We start from the raw sequence: 20081 nt of genomic DNA, 5'->3' as shown, positions 1-20081 counted from the left end.
ATAATTCCCCAAGCTGGAGATAGACAGAAAGACTATTACTGGAATTGCTGTCTATGATAACCCAATGCAAAAGGCCTGCAGCTGCTCCTAATCAATGGCACTGTCCCCACTATGCTTAGAACCCTGCTAAATTTTGGATTTGACTGTTCACAAGTTTAATGCATTACAGTGATGTGTCTCACTTTAGTCCAACATTCAAGCAGAAAACGGGCAAAAGTTATCTAGATTATGTCACACTACAGAACTGTTCTGTCAGTCAAGAATTTGTGAGGTATATAACACATTCAAAACCTGCTGTGCTGGGTTTTTTGGTTGATTTTTAATTTAGATGTTAAAAGTGCCAGAAAGGTAACTAAGAGAAGACAGTTTCCTCAGTGTTGCACTACCATATAAGACTAAGTCACCTTAATCATTGCATCACTTTCAACAGTATCTTGCTCATCCTCATCAGATTGGATCTCTTCCACATTCAAGTCTTCACTCAGTTCTGAAGTCACCATGGATCCCGACTGCCTTTTAGATGTTTTGACAGAATGTAGTGAATACGGAGTCAGATGTGCCTCTTTGTTGTAGGCCCGTGTAAAAGCTGCTTTGACCTGTTAGGTTGGAAGGAATTACTATGAGCATCAGATAAGGGCTCTATACTTTGTTAGCTAACCAACTCATGTCTAGCAATTCCACATCATCTTTCATTTGGAAAGATGTAACCAAACATTTTGTAAAAGAGGACACCATCTAGAAAAGATACACAAAAAGCATATAGAAGCTGTATAGTGAAGGCTTATTTAAAATTTGAGTCCCACATAATCCTCAGGTTTACTCAAGAGTGTGCATCTTTAGATGCTTCTCATTTAGGCCCCCAATAATTTCAGCGCTATTGTTCTGCTGCCACCTAATCCAAGTCACTTACAGCAAAATTACCCACAGCAGCACTGAACAGCCTGCCACACTGGAGCAGCACAGTCAGACCGTGTAAACCCACACCACTGTCAGGTGGTATCAGCACAGCATAGTTCTTCTCTTTCCCTGAACACTCACCTCAGATGTGGGAGATCTTGGTTAACATTTCCAACCTGTCTAGTTTGTAGTGGGAACTTCAGTTTAAGCTCACCTCATCCCAGATGAGGGTCCTAACCACTGATGCCTCAAACTAGCCCCAAGCGGACACTGAGAGCACCACTTAAGCCCCCCGGGTCTGGCAGTTCAGGCTGTTGACTAGAATGCGAAGGATGCAGGTTCCAAGCCAGCCTCTAAATCAGGATGTCCATGCTGTAATGGATGGGCTTGTTGCGCATCCTTCCTCCTTTGCACACTGGTAAGGAAAGCAGCGCTACGCAAGAAGCTGAGACAGCTTATTGTCAGGAGTCTGCATGATCCTGCCTTCCACATCCCCTCTGCATTACACTTCTAGCTGTTCCCCAAACACAGCTGGCTCCCAGTGATCTTTTCACCAGAACAACAGGTAGAAGAATGCTGAATGAAGCATAATGTTATTATCTTTTAGGATGTACCCCCTGAGCCAGCCCTTGTCTTGGGGCTATTGCATGTTTGACACCTGAGCCACAACGCATTCCATGCTTGTCATTATATTATAGTTAATAAAATGACTCAGCCAGCTTCATCCTTTCAGCAGTACATACATGCTATGGCTATCATTCTAGGATTTCTTTTTAAAATATTTAAATTAAAAAAAAAAAAAGTCATCATCACTGGTGAATTTTACCTTAGGATCCAGCTTAGAAAAAGGACTGGGTTTGCCTCCCCAGGTGCTTATTTCCATGATATTTTCAACATCTTCTTTCATCAAGCAGTAAGAGTCCATGAATGCTACAGTATCTTGTACACCATCTGTTCCAAAGTGTTTCAAGGGCTGAACAAGTGCATCCCGCAAATATGATAAGTACTCCATATTTATTGTCCTCTTGCATGTCTGGGTTCTTTATAAAATTGAAAGAGGTAAGTAAATCTGTATAAAAAAGACTCGCTTCTAAACACAAGCAGCCTTTAGGCAGGCCCTCAGCAAATGCTTAACCAGCTGCCTTAAAAACTGCAAGCTCTATTGTATCACTCCTCCTGGGTTATACTTAAATTAGGGATAATCTGATGCAAGGTATACAGTACCCAAAACTGAACAGATGGGAAAACACATCCCTAAATGAAACAAAGAAAAACCTACAGCTTCAAAAAAAGAAGAGAGATATCAGTATTACCTGAGACTCATGTGCATTGCCAATTCTTGAATGATGCGATCATGTTTGCCTGTGGATGAAAATTTCCCCAGCCAGCTGGGAAAGACAGGAAACTGGGACATGTAACCTCTCATCAGCTCCCCAGGCAGAACACTTGAATAAATAGCCTGAAAACACACATGCCAAACTCAGTTCACAATGAATTAGTCAAACTGACACCATGACATAATACCCAGCTTGTTCCAATGAAAGTGGGCAGCTAATGTTTTGGAAACTGAGCTGGCTTTAAGAGAACTCTTTCTTGGTTGCTTGTTTCTGTTCTACCCCTTAGAGGTTACAGCTTCATCTCTTGTGCCATCCTATTTATTATTATGTTCTAATATCTGTGAAGTGATCTGGGTTTTAAAAGCCAATCTCCAACAGACGGATATAGTAAAGGAGACATTTCAAAAGAACACAATTACTAAAACATTCATAATATGAAACTACATAAACTCAGCGAGGCAAGTTCCTAAGCAACCTGACCTACTTGGACCTGCATTAAGCAGGGGGTTATACTAGATGATCTCCAGAGGTCCTTTCCAACTTAAATTATTCTACCATACATTGTCTGATGCCAGTCATAATCTTTTAAGCATRAGTCTTGTGAAAATTTCAGTGATCATCAAAAGAGAAGTAAAATGAAGAAGGTTCAGTTCTCTGTGCTTTGGGAGTAATACTGGCCTGGTGAGAGGTTGGGATATTTAAGTAGGCTTTTACCTGCATATCTGAATTGGTTGTGCCATGTGTTCCTATAACCTAAGAAGGTTCAAGCTTTCCAAAGTTTCAGAAGACTTCATTTCATGACACACAGCATAGGTTCAACCACATGAGTATGGAAAACTGCACTACTCCCCAGCAAAACACAAGAATACTATATAGAGCATCAACTATACAGGTCATAAAATTATATTAAGACAACAATTTCCAGAGATCAGTCGTGTATACTGGGCACCCATAAAGCATACAAAATGTGTCAAGTGCTCACCTGTGTTGGAAGAAGATTCCAGTTTTGCTTGCTACGAATCTGTCTGTCCACTAGATCACCATCACATATACTATCAGCTGTTCTACTCAATAGCACTAAGTGCTTTTTCAGATTCCCTCTAGAAAAAAGGAAGTTGACTATCACCATGCAGAAACATCCAGATATGTTGTACTCTCATTTGACTCCCCTGCATGAAAGGCTCTGTCAATTTAGGGTGTGGAGTAACTCACCCAGCAGCAGCCGGTTTCACATGTATATAGTTCTCTTGGACAAAGAGAGGTGCTAGGGAATAATCATGGAAGAAAAGATCCGATTTGTCTATAAGAGACATATGAGAAGCCTCCTCTCCAGCAGCAAAAACCTTCCGGACAACATCAAAAGGGCCCTAAGTAAATGATAGTTCAAGAAGTAAGTGGGTTGCAAGTCAACACAGACAATAAAAGACATAACACATTACCAACAAAGCTACCACAGTGATGGTACCTAACAGTATCTGGACTGTACAAGTTCAATGCTCAGCATTTCCTTCCTTTTTTTTTTTTTTTTTGCCAGTTTTGAGAACGGAGTCTTACTTCCAAGATGAATTACAAGGATTATCTGCTAGAGAGAGAACTCAGGATGCGAAGTATAAGCTTCATAATTGCAGTTTACATAAAAAGACCAGTGCATCAAAATAGATATTCAGTCTTGGATTTACCACATAGTGAGTTTGACACATGCTCAAAATATCAGTTAGCTACTTGCAATTAGGCTATCAGTGCTTTATTTTTAATTAGTTACCAGGCTTTATAAGAAGATGCTTATATCAGAATATGGCCATAAAACCAGTCCAATATATTATGCTTACCAGTTTGATATCCTTTTTGGCTTTGCTGGCATCTGTTTTGGCTTCATCATAAGTCAATGATTTATCTTTTGCACACCACATATTAAGATTATGCAAAATCTAGAGAACAAAATGGACAATTTGGTAGCTTAAGTGCATTTAAAGGAAAGACTTCAGCAGAAAAAAAGCTTGATCTGTATACTAAAAATAGCATCTCATACTGCTCAAATACTGAAGTCAATGACTTGCACAGGACATACTGAATCGGCACTAACCTGTCTGATGTCCTGATTTGCTGCCAAGATTATCTCATGCATAGCAGGTGGTGGGATTTTTAAGCCTTCTTTAAATGCAATAGACATCATGGCACCCTGTAATACACACAATATTTTAAGACAGTGTCACTAAAGAATTTCTATGAATCCTTCCTCTACAGAAAAGGTTAACAGATATCTGACAGAGAATGTTACTGTATTTTTTCTCCTAGTTTTTAAGCAATTTAACAGCCTTTTATAAACATAATACATTCATCCCTTATCATGGGTATATAAATAGCAAGATCATTTTAAAAAAAAGTGTTTGGATATATTTAAGATGCACATCTAAATCTGGAAGACTCTAGACAAAAACTCAGACAACCCATTCTGAAGAGCAGAGTTATTCACTAAGGTGATAAAACTAAGTTTTAAGTGGTGTTTTCATTTCTGTATGAATTCTGACACCTGAAGACAGATTACTGATAACTCAGTGCAGCCCATACAACCATCCTTCTCACCTTAATCTGTTCCAGACGAGGTCTCTGAAAACGAAGATCAAAACAGTAGTGGACTAAAGAGCGAATCTTAGGATGGTTTCGATCATTACACATACAGATGATAGGTATCTTCGTGTGTCTGATTAAACCAATCAACTCCTATCATTTAAACATATTACAACAGTTACACCAGATTCCACAGACAAAAATAATTAAAACACATCATACTGAGCACCATTAATCACTGCTTTAAGTCAGATCCTTGACTTATGCAACACTATAAAACGCCTCCTATTGTAATCAACTTTCCACACAGCAAAAACCTGCTCCCCTTTCCTACTTTTTGTTTACTRTTCTGTTCAGCTGCAATAATTCTGCTGTCTCACAAACCATCCACTTCCAGCAACCATGTTTAGACCATTCTTCAAAAAGCAATGAAGATCAGTAGAGCAGAAAACAGCTGTCCAGCTGGAGGCCTATATTAATTTGCCCAAAGACCATTTTGACCTGGCCCAAGCCCACAGGGAGCACGCATCTTTTCCAGCGCGCCTTGCCACAAAAAATAGAAGCAGCAAGAAGGAAAAAGATCAGCTCTCCCCTGTCCAAAAGGCTTCAGTGTTAGTGGGTTTCCCATAAATGAACTTCATCTCCTCTAACAAAAGTGAAATTCAGTTCAACTTTATATTCCCGCAACGTAAACGTCTGTATCTGAGCTAAAGATCTGCATGTCCTTTACCGTCAGGGTAGTACTGCGTATGACCATAGGAAATTTTTAAAAGTTAAAACTAAAGCTGCAAAGGAGAACAAAGTATAATATTGACAGTAGCACATTATTTATTCAGTGTTACTGCCTACTGGAGGCAGTAATTGTCCCAGCTAGATTACAAATCTTTCACTGCAGGTAAAAGTCAGCCACAGAGAACTTGAGTTAAATTCACCTGCCCAAGAGTAAACATCTACAGCACATGCACCTGAGGTAATTACACACACGCGCACACACACATGTATCAGGAGTGTCTGTTTTACTCTACTAAGGCATAAGTCTTCTTACGCGAAGGTAATCTTATAAAATGGGTCAGATAGAAATCTCTATAGTACAGTTTATGGGTTAAGGACAGCAGACTAAGTATTTTGGGCTGATATACGGTATGAACTTTTAGCAATAGTATTAGCTAATAATTGTAGCAGTTTCACCTGAATCCCTCCTCTGTCTTCATTGCCTGCCATACCATCCACTTCATCCATGATCAATACATGTTTCCCACTAACTGATGAGGATGTACCTGAAAATGAATATAGACAAGAAAATGAGACTGCAATAGATTATTTTATTCAAGGGAATACAATAGGGTCTTGCTCAAAGGTTTACCCAATCCTCTATAGCATAGGTAAGCCTAGACAACTTGAGATGCTGATGAACCTCTTGCTCTGCCCCTTGTGTAATCACAACAGTATGTTCACAGAATAGAGCTGATTGTACCTCATGTCCTTTTCCAAGAATTAAGTACTATGCAACAGAAGAGCAATTAGAGCAAATAGTAGTTTGTGTAGTTTCTGCTTATTAAGAATTGATTCCCTAAATAGCAGTTTAATGCTACCCTGAAGATGAAATAGAACATCTTGCTAAATTAAACCATCCCTATTAAATATGAGCCTGCTCCCTCTACAGAATGAGCAATTTCAGTTCCTAACTTTGTCATGAAATGAAGAAGCTCTGTCCCTCCTGTAACTAGACTCTTAACAGAACAAAAACCCTCCTTCAAACAATAAACGTACCAGAACAGAAGTCTCTGATGCTGGTGTTGTTAAGCGATTCAGCAACTACTTCCTTTAGACCGTTCTTACTGCGAGTATCACTGGCATTCAGCTCCACATAACTATACCCCAGTTCCTAATCCAAACACACAAACCGCACAGAAAAATGAGAATACAGATCATTAGGAGCATCAGCATACTCAGAATTAGGAACAACATTTCAAAGTTCCAGAAGAAAGCTCTTACAACACTGTTTCCAGATCTAATTGGTGGCTTTGATTCCTTTCTTCCCCTCATACTCTCTTATCTCACACTCCAAAAATATTTGTAACCAGACATTGAACAGATATGCCCAAAAGAGAACTAAGGTTTTGCAAAAAATCAGAGGCACAGACTTAGCTGTGAGAGATAAGTGAAACTGCCATAAGGGATAGAAACAGAACTATAAGGCAGGGCTAACCAAGCTCCATGGTATTTCCATTGTATATCAAAACCTTCACATGCAGAATCATGACAAGAAACATACCATATCCCTCAGAAAGCTGAGGGAACAAAAAGCTTTTAACTAGTTAACAGCTATAAAACACATGGCTCCTCCAGCAGTGCTACCACTTCACTTTGGAATGGGTCTGTGCTGCAATTCAGTCCCTGAAGGGACTTGACGCAGGCACGCCTGCAGCAGCGGCCTCCTGACACCAGGCACATGCCAGGGCTGCAGCGGCGAGCTGCGCGCCGCTCGGGCATTGCAGTTGGGACAGCCCGGTTCCGCTGGTTACGTCTGTGGAGCACGGTGACGTGCCCTGCAGAGAGCTCAGCTCAGAAAAACAAAGTCTGTAACACATTACAATATCCTATTAGTAACTGATATTAAATATCATTAAGTTAAAATACTACATTTTAATAGTTTCTTCACTTTTCTAGTTCTGAAAGTATTTCCACAATATACAGTCCTCGGGCAATTCTGATGACCGTCAAGCTCATGACACAGTTTGAGGAACACTGTGCTCCACTAAGTTCACAAAAAATTTCTAAACTTGTGTTTAGAAATGAACACACAGCCCTGTCAACTTCTCTCACCCTGGAGTATTTGAATAGCAACAAGTTCAGGAAAGATGTGTCTTTTTTAAACACATACACACACATATGTATAAAAATCACAAGTCTGCTTGTATGGAATTTTCAAAGAGCTTGTGATAATTCTACTTCTATTAAATTTAGTGCAAATATTCTCTGATTTGCGGAAGTAGTGTTAAACGTTCACAATTTTTGAAAACCATTACAGCAATTGGTCAACATACTCAGACAAGCTTCCTTTCAATAAACAGAAAGAAGTGCAGGCACCCACTGCTATATTCCTGCCTCAGACCTGAAATAAAGATACCTAAATATCCATATCATGTCATCTGTAACCCTGTTCTGAGTAGGTGGAACTTGACTGGGAGTGAACCCTTATACTTCAGGGGAAATCCACCTGGACACATCCAGTTACAGAATCAACACAGTAACAAATACTTGTTTGGGAATGAACATTAATATAAACTCACCTTGCAAACTAAAGAAGCTGTAGTAGTTTTACCAACTCCTGGTGGACCAGAAAGTAATGCTGCTTTAAAACTAGTACCATCATCTTTGCCTCCAAATTTATTGTTTTTTGCTATAAAAGAAGATTCCAGGATTTACCTAGGTATATATTACTAAAAAGCTATATACTTTATGCAAACCTTTAAAGATATCAAGCTTTAAAAACAGAAAAGCTCTTGTGATAGTTGTTATGGATATCAGAAATATCTGTCCACATCTTAAGTATTTGGGGAAATGCAGTTTAAACCACTTAATTTAAGATTCACCATGATTCTAAACTGAAAAGTATTAGACGTGCTATTGATGTAATAACTACAAATATTTCAGCAATTTTCTGACAACTATATCATTAAAAAAAAAGGAAAAAACATTATAGCTGCAGTTAAGCATATATACTATTTTGTCACACATACAAAGAAGGAAAAAGAAAAGAACAACACTGTCTACAGATTTACACACTATATGTGACATGGGCTGCTTGTCAGCCAGAACCAGGACCTTAACAGTTCATCTCTTCCCCAGGCATCTTGCCATCCCATATGTTCCCCATGTGCAGAGGTTAGCACTGGCCAACATTCTTTCTCATTAAGAGACATTCAGAGTGAATGTGAGGCCATTTTAATATACATTACTACTAGGCTATTTTGAATTCTTCTGGAAGAAAACAGTACATTTAAGAATACCAAGAAATTTAAAACACATATTCAGACAGGGCTTGGTGCTTTGTTTTCTGGGGGAAGGGCAGTAAATAGACAACTGTCCTCAGGCTCAACTGCCGCTAAAAATACTTAAACCTCATTCCAGATTTCTAGAGTCACTCTCCTGCCACACACACACACACACACCCTTTATCAGCATATGGAACTGAGCAGTCTGATTGGCATGGAAGAACCTGTACCACGGACAGAAGTTAACTGTGCTGCTCACCTTGTCTGTCTTCAGAAGTATTCCTGTGCCAGTTTCGGAGCCATCGAAGCAGTTTATTGGCACAGCTTTGTTCACCCTGCTGTCCAATTATTGCCTTAAGAGATGTAGGCTTGTATTTATCTACCCATAGTAACCTCTCTGTTCCATCTTCAGTCATCTCGGAAACCAAGGTCCCCTCAGGCTTTGGGGTTTCTTTCTTCTCCACAGTTTGCTGTTTAAAGTCTGTAAGTTTTCGAACAGCAGTAGTTTCTTTCTTAACAGATTTGAAGGTACCTCCTTTATCAGGAGTAGGATTCTTTTTTTTGTTATCAGCTTCTCTTTTGAGGGGACTAAATTTTCTTCTTCCAGCTTCACTTTTCTGTGGTGTCTTTTCATGTTTTGACTCTGCTTTTTTTGCCTTGGGGTGGGAAGGGGGGGAAAAAAACATGGGAAAGAGAAAATTAAAGAGAAATTAAAAAAAAAAATTACTCAGTAAATAAACATGCAGTCTGTGAACACGTGTATAGGAGGGTTTAAACGAACAAAGCTTACATATTGGGAAATAAATAGAGCATCTCAACAGTAGATCAAAAATATTCCTCTGAAAAATAAACCACTGCTAAAGAGGATGTCACCTGGCATCTGGCAGCCCAACCCACAAGAGAGAGAGGGGCAGGAAATGTTCCGCCCCTTCCACGAGCCGTCCAAGCTCCAGCAGTGCCACACGCGCGGGGCCTGATGCATTGCTAAAAGGAGCAATACAACAGTGACAACTGCCAGGCTGGAAAGCATGGGCCAGGCCCAGACGCACAACTCATGAGACAGCGTTTCCAAGCCCCAACACATAAAATATTAACACTAGGAGCACTTGGATAAGAGGAGGAGGAACAGGCAACAACCCTTTTTCCAAAAAGGAAACACTCTTCACATGCACACTTTCAAACAGAACCACAGTTGTTGTTTAAAAAAAAAAAATTAAGCAGAAAGTGTTCAGCCCAAAACAAAAATAACTCAAAGGCAGTGAGAGTAAGGCTAGCAAGCACACCAGCTATTTACAGTACAAAAACTTAAATGGACTTACTTTTACTTAGGATAACAACTGAACATTTATACAACAATTTGTGTATAGCCACATCAGAAATGCCAGAGTCCATACTGAATGGGAAATGTGTTAGAGCTAGTAGAAGTTTTAACAAGATTTTACCAGCCACTACAGACTAGATCTAACTGTGTATAAAAATGTTTTTACCATTTTTATAGTATTTCCTGAGAAATTTACCTTGATTAGTATTAGTTCAAGTACCATATAAAGACAGTATCCATTATCTATACATATGGTTTACATACGGTAAAGTACAGTTTACATCCCAAGTTTACAGTACAATTTTATATTGGACCCATCTGAGTACCACATATATTATTTCCAGTCTGGCATATGTTTTATTTGCAGTTTAATAACTGTGAAAAGTCACAATTACTTATTTCAAAAAACAATAAGATTGTGTCAAAACTGACACTATGTAGAAAGGTACAACTACCCCCAAGTCAGATATTTAAAATAAAAAATGTGCCAGAGCAGAAAAATGAAAGGTTAGAAAGAGATCATTAGTCCAAAGTAGAAGTCTTAAAACATAAATATAAAATTTCCATTCTCAAGACTCTTAACGGAGAAGATCAAACTGACAATCATAGAATTACTATTACTGGAACAAACAACTCTGAAGCTACCGTGAACAGCTCCTTTGAATAAATATAAACAAATAAACCCACCACACGACACCATACAACCCCTAAGTTTATTTTAGGCAAACCTCTGTTTCAGCCGCCAGTTCGTATTTGGACTTTTTGCCTGGCATAGTTCGAATAAGATCAAACAGGCCATCCTCATCAATAACTTTTGTCCCTAAAGTTGATGCCTGGAGCCAAAACAAAAATTAGAAGCAAGGTCAAAGAGAATTACATAATCCATTTCAGCAAAGTCCTTTCCTGTAAGGATTGTGTTTAGGAACAAAAATAATGGCAAAAAACACAAAAAATGAAAAAACCCTACACATGCATGTTACATTGCTGCATTACAGGGCTTTGTTTTATTTTTATAATCTATATAGATTTGATTTATAACTTACACATTTAAATAACAAATGTAGTTTGAGGAGGGTAAAGAAGTGATTGTTCCTCGCTGAAAAAGATACCCCAAGCATTAAACAAGATGATGATAATATTCCAGCAAAATAGTGGTATTTCAATCACTTAGTAAATACAACACACTAGAAACTTGTTTACATACTGGAGGTGGGCTAAGGACTATATATATATATATGTATATATATATGTATATGTATATATATACACACACACACACACATATACACATATATACACATATATATATATAATCACACACACACATATATATATGCACACACATATATAAAGTGTCTAAGTTGAAATAAGATATCTAATACCATACTGCAGTGAGAGTTTAATCATTTACAGCATTAGCTGCAGGCACCGAGATTCAATTCCACCTTCACCACAACTCCAAGATGTGTTACATCTCATGGAACAGTTTGCCTCTTTAGTGCTAATGGCTAGCCATAACAAATACATTTGGCATAATACTTGTGTTGAAAATACACCCCTAAGAGCCAGTYCCGAAGTTTTGGTGCGTGGCCTGCTATTCAAGCAGAATAGAGAACTTGCATTAGAAACGTTATGCCTACATTTACACATACAATGGAGCCCTGACAGCCTGTCAAGCAAAACAGGCAAAAAAGAGGAAGGCAGTGTCTACATCACACCAAACTGCTGCTAAAATTAGCAGCATAAACAAGTAGAAACAGGGTGGTTTTTTTCCCTCCGGGGGGGGGGGGGGGGAATACAAGGCAACTTTTTAACATACACTTTTTGTTTGTAGTACTGCCTCTTTTTGGAAAGGGCACTGGAAAAAAAAAAAACCAAAGGCAAAAAAAAACCAAAAAAACCAATAAAGGTAAGATAGGAACAATTCACAATTTCACTTCTACTTAGTGCAGGCACAGCAATGCTCACCTTCTCGCATTTAGATTGGCCACAGTCTCGTCCCATAACCAGATAGTTTGTCTTCTTGCTGACATTGCCAGTTACTTTTCCTCCATAACGTTCAATCAGAGACTTGGCCTCATCTCTTTCAATAGACTCCAGAACTCCCGTAATTACAAACGTCAGGCCTTCCAAGCAGTTTTCAGCTCCCTGAGAACCACAACATTGCAGAAAATGCCATTAACTGATGCAATTCCACCAAGTACCTTTCCATTATAAACAAAAATTTGTAAACTGCTACCATGCCAAGTACTCTATGAAACATAAAATGTATCTACACTACCTAGACAGAGAATAGTTCTAGAAGACAAAAAAAATGTTAAAAAGGATAGCTACCAAAGCTTCACACATCTGTTTAACCGACAGGACATAGAGACAACAGAAGTATTACTCTAAACACCCTGTGCTTCAGCCATAGCTGTCAGTGAAATGCGTGATAGCAACCTTCAACTTTTTAAAACCAGCAACTATTTTCCATCATCACTTCATAAACCAGATACTATCACTTCTGAGCAAATTATACATTCATTAAATTTAGGCACTGCTTTGCATTACAATTTAGCTTCTTCCAATATGTATTTCCTATCTGGAAAAAACAAGTTTTAAAATATTTATTTTAGTTGATGCTTGTCAGATCACTTATAACTGGAAGTCCATGATACACAACACACGAATTCTGCTGTAGCCAAACTTACTCGAGGTATCTCCTTTGAGCCCAGAGCTTTCGGACCCTCACGATTTAGGAAGCTTCGGTAGGCCTGATAATTTATTCGCTTCTTTTCAGAGTCCTCAGGACTTACAGACTTTGGCAGAAATAAAATAGAGATATAAACAATGAAACACTCAAACACAAGCACAGTTTCCAAGTCATTTTTATGCACTAAAAAAGAAGGAAGTTTAAACGTTTGTTTTGATTTACTAAACCGCAAAAAAAAAAGCTTTGATAAAGACTTCCAAAAAAATCTGAAATTTTAAAAAATATGTACCCAAGTTTATTCTTGATTTTATGTAGATCCATTTGTGCTCCACATGTACATGTTCATTCAATTCAGAAATCCTTGCTTTAAATTTATATCCTATTTTATTCCAGAATAACAATCAGGTGTAGACAAAACCTACATTCACATACAAACTACTTCATTTCTACTTTTTGGAGATTTTTAAGCTCGTTAGGAAAAAAAAAAGTCACAAAAACAGAAGTCACAGATTCCCCCTTTCCAAATGCAACTGTTGTCTGTACCAAAAAGATCTTCCGTTTGTGAAATACACCAGACATGGTAAGCAATGCCTGATGTTTGACCATCAGGACTATCCAGGTATGCAGGTTTTATCAGCACTCCCAATCACATTTTGAATTACTCAACTTTAAGTATCAAAAAATTGGATTATTTTTAATCCTAAAAATACAAAGAACATTTTGAAGCTTTCACTAAACTGCTAAAGTGCATTCAGTAACTACAGCTACAGATCCAGACAATTATACAAAAAAAAAAAAAAAACCACACACCACACACTCTAGATCATATTCCTTTTTGATTTCTTAAAAACCACCCAAAAGATTCAAACTACCAATTTACAGTAGTGACACACACAAAAAAAAAAATAATAATAATAATAAAAACTCTTTTCCTGCAAACAGTCAAATCAATTAAATTCTTTTGATAGCACCTACCTCAGGCTTTTTGGGAGAAATTTTCTGCTTCTTTGGTGTTCTCTTCTCTTCTTTCCCTGAAGCATTTTTTTCTTTCGATAACACACTTCGAGCACCTCTTTCCTTCTCAGTGCTCTCTTCTTTTTGTTTCAGAGCCACAAGTTTAGAGCTAGGTTTCAAAGGCAAGGTCTTATCTATCAACTCTCTTGCTATTTTACCATCAGATGATTGGAAGGGCAAATGAGATCCTTTCGAGTTTTCAGATGTAGTTTGCTCCTTTACAGTATAATTCTTCGCTTGATCTGTTGAGTTGGTTGCTTTCACTAAGAAAGGGGGAAAGGGGGAAATACATATATAAAAATATATCATAATATTATAGACTGGTGAAATATTTTCTATATTCCGTGTTCTACCTTTTTGCGATCGTTTATATCTTTCTGTCACGTTAGGACTGCTCTCGGTGCTCAAAACTGTTTGCTCTTCTTCTGAATCTTTCCGAGCCTAAATCAACAAATAATGCCAAAGTAAGAGATGTGTGTGCTGCCCTATGACTAAATCAAGACCCCTGAGTTTTCTCACTGTTTAAGCGCATCAGACTGGATGATACATTTAAGAAGTTGATCCCTACTACAGGCCAAAATATAACCTCTATCAAAGGCTGGCAGGCAGATGAGCAAGTTCTACTCTCAGCCATAAATGCAATTGCTCCTTAAGTCAAAGGAGAGACAAACTTCTAAGTTACAGTAAATTTTGATCCTAATCAGTTCACCAAATAGTCTAGAAGTACTAATATTTGCTAATTCAAAGTAGCAATCCTAAATTTTGAGAGCCCTGATGTATAACACAGCAAATATTTTACTGTGTCTGGAGTAATCCTGTGCCTTATACCACAAGCTGAGAGAAGTGGGAGAGCACATCCCAACCCCGGCGCGGGGCTCAGAACTCGTGAGACCCCTGCTTGCCCCATCTCTCAAGGTGAGGGCAATATTCTCCTCCTTCCTTTTCCTCCCCTTCACTTTTCACTTGTGCTGTCCCACTGACTCATTTTGCTGGATCTGGTTCTCTTGAAACAAAGACTATCTATAGCTGATCTAAAGCATGCATCTTAAAGCAACTCACTCCACTTCAGGTGCTAAAGAGACAGGTAGTCCCACTAATCTGAGATGAATTAAAAGCTTACACATGGCAAGAAATTGGCAAAATAAAGACTCTTGGTCAATTGTATCTCTTATGCACCCATTTTTAAGCTGACAGACAGCTACATTTTTTAGCAAAGACAAAACTAACATTCCAATTTGCTTTGATACTTTTTTTATGAAACACCCTTAAGCTTTCTTTATTTGTATTTCAGAGGCTACAGTACACTACCCTGTGGGAGGCTTAACATAGATACCTATAATACAGTGCATTCCAGAAGCTGTTATGTAGAGCTCTCATGAAATAACTTACTATGCAAAAAATTAACCTATGGGATGTGCTCCCTTCTGCCACAGCTATGCCGCTTCCAATGCCCAAGTTCTTTGATGCTCTATAGTGCATACATTTCTTTAGATTTGAAACTGGTTCTACACCACATCTCAGCATGTCACAGATGCTAGCTTGGACGGTTCAAGGGGACAATCTCATAGAAAAGAAACCCACTGAGGTTTTCTAAATACATAAGTCACATCTGTAACAAGACATTAAATTGTAAGAGGTTGGAGGATGGGAAAGTTCTAAGGAGATCGCCCCATTCTTATACTCCTTCAGCTATATGCTTTTATCTGCTGTCAGAAACTAAACACTGGACAGGACAGACCTTCAGTCTGATTCAGCAATGTGATTATGAGGATTTGAATGCCATACCACAAAAGCTACTTTCTTTAAAAACTAGGATCCGGGGTCTTGTAAACTTTGAAAGTCTTTTCATGAATGATTTTAACTAAATTATTTGCATTCAAGTACATATTTGATAAGATGATGAGCAATTGAAACAGATTTCAACAGTTAAGACAGCAGTTAAGGCAATATCGAACAGTCTATCCTCCTTCTGCAGTAATGCAACACTGAAGTCCTCTTTTGCCAGACAATGTAAAGATTATATGATCTGTTCATTTTAAGATTAAAATTATGGACAAATACAGTTATCATAACAAAGATAAATTCCTCTAGTGGAGGGAATAATAAAGAGGAGATGAAACGGCTTTGATATACCCACTAATAATTAGGTTAAGTTAACCAGAATTAGAACTTAGAATTAAGTTTCAAGGGAAATAGCACAAAGATACAAAATGTCAGCTGAGTGATTTACTAAGTGAGGAAAACCCGGGGAGAATGTATGAGCATGTTCTTTTCATACAAACACCTCCTTGCTGTTCTTAAGGGCATTTGTGCCTGGAAGTCTCAAAACAAAGTTTAGGTGCCTAAACTAGAACAATCCTACCAATCTAATTTCTAAAACTAAAGTTTAAAAAGAATTCAACCTTTTTCTTCTGTGGAGTTTCATCCAACATAGCCAAAGTTCTAGCAAATTCTTCATCTTCATGCAGCTGTCTCTCCAGCTGTGAAAAGAAAAGCATGACTTTCAGGCTCAAGTCTGACAAGTTTTAATTCTACTATAATTTTTTAAAACCCTATTTGCTGTTCAAGACCAAAAGCTCATCTAAAATAAGAGAACACTTATTTAAAAAAAATAAAAAAATAAAATTATCCTACAAGAAGCAAACAGTCAATTTCTCAGGATGGCACAGAATGACGTTTTTCCTCCCAAAAAGAGAGAGAGAACTCTAATGAGAAAGTAGAGTTTGGGTTTGTTGCACTAGAAATTTTAATAAGCCTATATAATTTGTTTTCAAAGAGGTTTTCTATTCCTTTGGATTTTTATTATTATTGTGGTGCATCCCTTTCATGTATTAAATCAAAACCTGCAGGAAAGACAGGGTCTAAACTTGCCATTGAGATGCAACCTGATGGCTTTAGAAATCTTTGAAGAGCGGTTCCAAAAGAAAAGTAGAAACAAAGCCTGTTAAAGTATTATGACGTCTCAACAAAGAATGCATTACCGTCTATTCACTACTAACAATGTATCACATGAGGGGAGAAGGGAAAAAAAAAAAACGAAAAAAGGAAATAGTAGTAATTTGGGAGAATTTAACTACTGGTTGTGGCCTGGCTCTTGTCGTCAGGAGTTTCATTTACTTTATGGAATCAAATTAAATCTGTTTTAACTTTTTATAATATTGCTGCTTATACAACTGATTTTCTTTGACAGAAAAAACAGTAAGAACAAACACTGCACATGGAATCTGAGAAAGTTGTGTATTATATTGTATGAAATAAAACAAAGCCAGGTTTGATTTCATTTTTATTCTACCTAACAAAATAAATGTAACATATACAATGACGATTGACTGTCAGGTTACCTTTTCTCCAGTATGGCCACTTGGGGAAAACCTTCTCTTTTCCTGACAACAATGTATATTGTTGTCAATAAATAATGCCCATCATACAAAAAAAGAAAAAAAAACAAAAAAACAAAAAAACAAACAAACAGAAAACACACAAATCCTTTCACAACTGCCCTAAAGTCCAACATACCTAGTTAAATGATTCAAAGAGATGACTTCATAAAACCAATATGCCACAGGCACTATTTCTTCCCCGTAATGCACCCATAACGATGAAAGGCATCTAACTTTCCTGTTTACACTGAGAGAGGTGAGGGGGAGCGACTACCAGATGCAGACCAGATTGAGGCAGAGAGATACTTGAAATAAAGGACATTCCTTTGATGATACATGAGGCAATGAACACTTTACAGGTGAGTTTGATTTGATTCACAGATGACATCTGGTTTTTCCAGTCAAGTTATTTAACTTTCTAGTAGATTAAAACTTGATGCATCACACCTCTGGGAAGGCCAGGGATAACACCAAGTTCTAAATGTAAAATACGCTTATTTCAAAAGATGCTCCTATATTACCAGGATAAGAGAAATGAACTAATCTCCCCAGAAGTAAATCAGAGCTACGATAATCATCATAAAATAAGTAAATCAATATGTATACGTTTTCCTCTTGTTAGCATTGATTCAAACCAAAAAGTCTATGATACACAATAAAATGAAGATGGACTTCGCATTTTTCATGACTATAAGCAAACTAAGATGACAACAGGTGAAGCAGCCATGGATGACAATGGTTTTTGGTTTCTCTTTCCAGGGCAAGGAGAAGAAAAGCTTGAGGAAGCAGAAAGTTAGAATTCTGCATGAGAAGCAGGATCACTGTAGACTCATCAGCCCAATAGGTAGAGAGCAAGTCTGGATAGATGGAAAACAGATTAGATTAGATATGGTTATATTTATGTAACTGAAATAATGGCCATAAAAATAACTGTGTGACTATGTTTGCACGTACGTGCAAGAATTGATGTATACAGATGAACTGTTACACCTATTTACAGCATACGTGGAAAGTCCATCTGCATTTCTTAAGGAAGAACAATGGCAGATTAATGAAACTGCTCCTGGCACAGAACGATGCATTTATACAACTTTTACCTCTGAATCTTCATCAAGCTGCAGTTGCCTGGCAATGGCCTCATCATCCAGTGTGCAGTCTCTGCTTTGTGAGGGCTATATGTAAAAATCAACAGTTCAATTTCTCAATATTGTATAAGTTATAATAATTTAATTTGTAAAGATTCATCTTGCATTCTTATTAGATAGGACTGGCAATGGACATGCAGCATTTTATTACTAGCTTTCTAACCTCAACACAGCCCCAGTTAATAGTAGTTAAGAGATGATACTATTTAAAACAAAACAGTGTTTAAATTCAAATAACTCATTTTTTCAAGCAATGCTGGACATCTCTGAAGTCATCACACCGGGCAATCTTGAGGAGAAACCAACAATTACACACTGAGATTCTGAATTTCTCCATATTTTCTTTGGGGCTTTGGCACTCAATAAATATATATGCCATAAAGTTTTGGAAAACATCCATGCAGATCCACAGTAAGTTATCCCACCATTCACTAATCTCAGAAAACTTCTTAAAACTTTTTAAGGAAAGTCATTTGGGAAGAAGAGAATACTACTTCCAACTTTGTGCTGATCTTTTCAAACAGGAAAGTTCTACTCTACAATTGTACTTGAGAAACTGATATGCCTGTACATGCCATCAAAATTGAACTTATACATCAGTAATTATTAAAAAGTAACATCAAGTAGTTAAGTACCTTCTTACAGTCATTAAACTGGCTATTTTGTTCTGCTAGCAAACTAAACAAACATCATCAATACTCACTTCTTTCCTTTTACTTGCTACCAGTTTCTTTTCTGATCGCTGGACGCTACTTGTCCCAAAGTAATCAAGTGCCGAGGTGGGGGTCAGTTTCACTGGAGATAAAGGTTTACTTTTAGCTCGTAGTTTTACATCTTCCTTTTTCACTGCAGTTGTTCCCGGGCAACTGATTGCTGATGTCCCATTCTCCTTAGGTTTCAGAGAAATTCTCTTATTGACAAAGTCATCATCTTCATCTAAACATGGAGAGTACTTTATTACTTCTGGTACAAGGAACTCAAGTAAGTTACTCTAAGGTAACTGGAAAGAGAACCATCTTGGGCCGATTCCCCTAACTCACACCCTAACAAATATTACAGATATTTAAGAGCTATTTGGAAAAAGGCAGACTTGCATGACACACTATTTAGCATCTTCAATAATACAGCTCAAGTTTGACTAAATTGAGTGCTGAAATAAAATGAGACAAAAATTTCAGTTACTTGTACTCGTACGTTACCTTTCATTTAGAAAAAACTGCAAAGAATACATACCCTTCTTACATAAAGCAGAACAACAGAAATTCTAGGTCACTGAAACGTGAATCCTTAACTAACACAACATCAAGCTGAATAGCCCAACTGTTCACATAGAAAAAAATGCAGCACAGTGAAATACAAAGCCACATTTTATTATTTTCTAGCATTCGTTAATTGAGCAACTAATATATGCTTCCTAGAGTTATATACTCTAAGAATCTCTCAATATTGCAATGTTAAGTGAAAAAGATTAGAAGTTTGCATTTACTAAAAACCTACATGGTAGCTTCTTGAACAAGATTACAAATAACTATAAGTGTTCCTGTCCTGTAGAGTAGTGCTCATACCTTATGAATGGTTTAACTCCACTTTTACTTTGTTCCTTTTAAATTCTACAAGCCATTCTCTAGCCTCTACATTTATACAATCTCCTTCCAGTACAGTCAGAACTATTTCTGACAAAGAAACATAGCTATTGCACAGAACACAGAAACCAGAGGCAAGAGTT

At 37.6% G+C, this 20081-nt stretch overlaps 1 protein-coding gene across 6 annotated transcripts in view; it reads right to left on the bottom strand.

Annotated features, from left to right (window-relative positions):
* The window catches only part of RFC1 (replication factor C subunit 1), a 41605-nt gene that overhangs the window by 758 nt on the left and 20766 nt on the right, over positions 1 to 20081 (bottom strand). For 4 of the 6 annotated variants that reach the window (XM_026085303.1, XM_026085305.1, XM_026085306.1 and 1 more), the window contains 21 exons: positions 19059 to 19291; positions 18308 to 18382; positions 17172 to 17213; positions 16233 to 16310; positions 14184 to 14271; positions 13792 to 14093; positions 12815 to 12922; positions 12090 to 12269; positions 10850 to 10954; positions 9060 to 9456; positions 8096 to 8205; positions 6573 to 6687; positions 5991 to 6079; positions 4818 to 4955; positions 4318 to 4413; positions 4064 to 4162; positions 3447 to 3601; positions 3217 to 3334; positions 2211 to 2356; positions 1724 to 1937; positions 405 to 596 (listed from right to left, as the gene is read on the bottom strand). In XM_026085303.1, the coding sequence (XP_025941088.1) occupies positions 405 to 596; positions 1724 to 1937; positions 2211 to 2356; positions 3217 to 3334; positions 3447 to 3601; positions 4064 to 4162; positions 4318 to 4413; positions 4818 to 4955; positions 5991 to 6079; positions 6573 to 6687; positions 8096 to 8205; positions 9060 to 9456; positions 10850 to 10954; positions 12090 to 12269; positions 12815 to 12922; positions 13792 to 14093; positions 14184 to 14271; positions 16233 to 16310; positions 17172 to 17213; positions 18308 to 18382; positions 19059 to 19291 (3080 nt within the window). The remainder of the gene's footprint in view (positions 1 to 404; positions 597 to 1723; positions 1938 to 2210; positions 2357 to 3216; positions 3335 to 3446; positions 3602 to 4063; positions 4163 to 4317; positions 4414 to 4817; positions 4956 to 5990; positions 6080 to 6572; positions 6688 to 8095; positions 8206 to 9059; positions 9457 to 10849; positions 10955 to 12089; positions 12270 to 12814; positions 12923 to 13791; positions 14094 to 14183; positions 14272 to 16232; positions 16311 to 17171; positions 17214 to 18307; positions 18383 to 19058; positions 19292 to 20081) is intronic. The other 2 variants (XM_026085304.1, XM_026085307.1) reach the window with 1 other exon arrangement.

The sequence above is a fragment of the Apteryx rowi genome, unplaced genomic scaffold (assembly GCF_003343035.1).
Source record: "Apteryx rowi isolate R43461 unplaced genomic scaffold, aptRow1 scaffold_664, whole genome shotgun sequence".
NCBI classification, from domain to species: domain Eukaryota; kingdom Metazoa; phylum Chordata; class Aves; order Apterygiformes; family Apterygidae; genus Apteryx; species Apteryx rowi.
Note: the sequence above shows the minus strand (reverse complement) of the source record. Positions and strands in the feature narration are given on the sequence as shown.